This window comes from Anneissia japonica, unplaced genomic scaffold (genome assembly GCF_011630105.1).
Source record: "Anneissia japonica isolate Jap-2015-1 unplaced genomic scaffold, ASM1163010v1 scaffold1863_len523710_cov156, whole genome shotgun sequence".
NCBI classification, from domain to species: domain Eukaryota; kingdom Metazoa; phylum Echinodermata; class Crinoidea; order Comatulida; family Comatulidae; genus Anneissia; species Anneissia japonica.
In genome coordinates this window covers 133,302-136,127 of record NW_022714601.1, presented here as the reverse complement: position 1 = coordinate 136,127, position 2,826 = coordinate 133,302, and the positions used below count along the sequence as shown (strand labels likewise).

At 31.4% G+C, this 2,826-nt stretch overlaps 1 protein-coding gene across 1 annotated transcript in view; it reads right to left on the bottom strand.

Annotated features, from left to right (window-relative positions):
• LOC117109038 (guanylate cyclase soluble subunit beta-2-like) overlaps window positions 1-2,826 on the bottom strand; it is a 54,450-nt gene that overhangs the window by 22,807 nt on the left and 28,817 nt on the right. The window contains exon 3 of the mRNA XM_033251264.1: window positions 126-220. Coding sequence (XP_033107155.1) covers window positions 126-220 — 95 coding nt within the window. The remainder of the gene's footprint in view (window positions 1-125; window positions 221-2,826) is intronic.

Here is a 2,826-nt window from a genome sequence, read left to right as displayed (position 1 = left end):
GCCATGAATGCTTTCAACATATAAGTTTCTACGCTGCGTCCATATGTCTCGCTAATCTTTTTTAGCTTAAAAATTGATAGTAAAATAACTTTTGCTTTCTGACAGTCTAGTACTAGTGTTCTCACCTGCAACTTCGCAAGCTGCCGTAACAAGTCGGAGAGTGACACCGTCGTCATAGCAACCATGACTAATAAACCCATCGTCAACTTCAGCGAGTTCTCTAAAATCAAAAAGATAAAATTATATACTTAAATAAAAACAGTAAAATCTTAATGTAATTAAATCAAACGTAGTTCTGTCGGTTGCTTATTTCAGTGTTCATATTTTACTTCTATTTTCTACTATTTATTTTATTTTATATCCATAAAACCTCAAATTTCCATAAAACTGCCAATTAAAAGTAGCCATCAAATAAATATAATATATAGATATAACACTCACAAAAAAGGAAAATATACAAATAAAAGATAAAATAATAAATACATATATAAACTAAAATATCCCAATAATATTTGACTTAAATATGGTTAAACTGTCAAAAAATATTTCGATATCACCAGTGATACAGAACTTATTATCTGTGTCACATATGGTAACATCAACACGTCTAAAGGGTGGATTTAAAAGCCTTCTATTTCGGTACGGGCTAGGCATATGGAGGTTAAATGAAGTAACTAATTCACAATAAAAATCAAAATTCATAATTATAATGTAAGGACAGTATAATTGCAATGCTCTATGCATTCTGTAAGGCCGTATATTTTTATTATTGTTTTACATAATTTTTTTTATATTATTTTAGAATTATTATTACTGTACAGTATTCATCATCATCATCATCTTACCACTATTATTATTATTATTATTATTATTATTATTATTATTATTATTATTATTATTATTATTATTATTATTATTATTAATAATAATAATAATAATAATATTAATATTATTAATGCGCAGTGGCACGACAACATTAGAATCTCATGTTTGTTCTACTATGGTTCAACTGTGTATTTTAACTGCTCCTTTTTTATTTTTTAATGGTACAGTTTGACTGGCGATGAACGTTCGATCACATGCTTAATGGATTCAACCCGCTTCTAATTGCTGGGACTAAAACATACCTTGCAGCACTTAATGCAATTTGCAAATAAACCACTAGTTTCATGGTATTTTTATTTCTTTTTCTGATTTTCTAAATGAATCGACAGCTTAAGAATCTCTAGATTAGTATTCCAACCAGACTGGAACGCCAGAGGGCGTCAAATGACACTTTTTTTTATATTGAGAATACACATGTACATATGCAAGTTCTATACGTTCTATATCATACACATCTTAAAACAGTTTATTTCAATAAAGAATATTCTTATGCCTAAAAGTAGCAGTAAAACTTGAACGATGACGACAACAGCAATTGACAGCGATAATGAGGATGATGATAATGATAATGACATGGCAATGGATTTAATGACGACGATGTCTCTTACAACGACAGTGAAGATAATGATGATGATGATGATGATGATAATAATAATAATAATAATAATAATAATAATAATAATAATGATAATAATAAAGTTGACAATGCGAATGAAGGATTGTCTAAATAAGAGTTAAAGAGATTGGGTTTCAGTTTTAACTTAAATAAATCAATAGAGGGAGACTGATAGAGAGTGGCAATTCGTTCCACAGCGATGAAGCAGCATAGGCGAATGCTCTTTTGCCGATGATGGTGGTGGTGGTGGTGTTGTTCGTGGTTGTGGTGATAGTGTATTAGTGATGTTGTTGCTGATGGTAGTAGGGATGATGGTGGTGGTGTTTATGATGGTGTAGTGGTGATGGTGGTGGTAATGATGGTAGTGGTGGTAGTGGTGCTGATGGTGATGGTGGTGGTGGTGCTGATGTTCATGGTAGCAGTGAAGGTGGTAGAGGTGGTGTTGATGATGGGTGTGATCGTGGTGGTTATGGTGGTGGTGGCAGTTCTGGTGGAGGGATTGGTATATCAACTACGACAATGCTATGAATGCTTCCAAAATATAAATATTTCTCATACATCTTGCTGATCACTAGATCGTAACTATCACATACAAAGTGCAACCGCCTTCCTTATAAGGTTCATCTAGTCTAATGTGTTCAGTGACAAAACTCACCTCTTTCCAATTAATCAATTATTGTACATGCCTTTAATTTTTCGAATATTTTCCTCAAAAACTGTTTACTAAAATGTATATATTACAACCGCAAAAAATACAGTTTATATTTGTGTTATAATATAGTATTCTCTTTTATTAATTTGTTTCTTTTTTCCGTTGTATGTCTTCAATTATACAAATCTAGGACAGTACTTTGCTATTTGTAACTCATATAGAAAAAATGTAATTGCCCCGTAGATATCATCGTAATTCAAATTGCATCGCGCAACGCAACCCAAATTTTCGATAATGATATACAACTTACTGTGGCAAAAATCAATGTTAAACACTTATTATAATATTTGCTGAAAATAATTTGATAAGCCACACTGCACAGCATTCCTAATAAAATAACACATTTTATATATTTTGATTTTTAAAAAATAACAACATATTCATAGAACCCAAAATTTGTACGAAAATGCCGAAAGAAAATAGAGTAAAGCTAACGATTGTACCTATTATATTAATTCATAGAAGTTTAGTCCCTGTGAGCATTAGCAGGCATAATAAAATGTCAATTTTGGGTTTGGAGAAAAATCTTGAGTTTAACACAAAGCCTTTGTAGTCAATTGTTCCCCCTAGTAAGCAAAGTCCCAGGTTTGATTCCCGTTGGCAACTAATATAT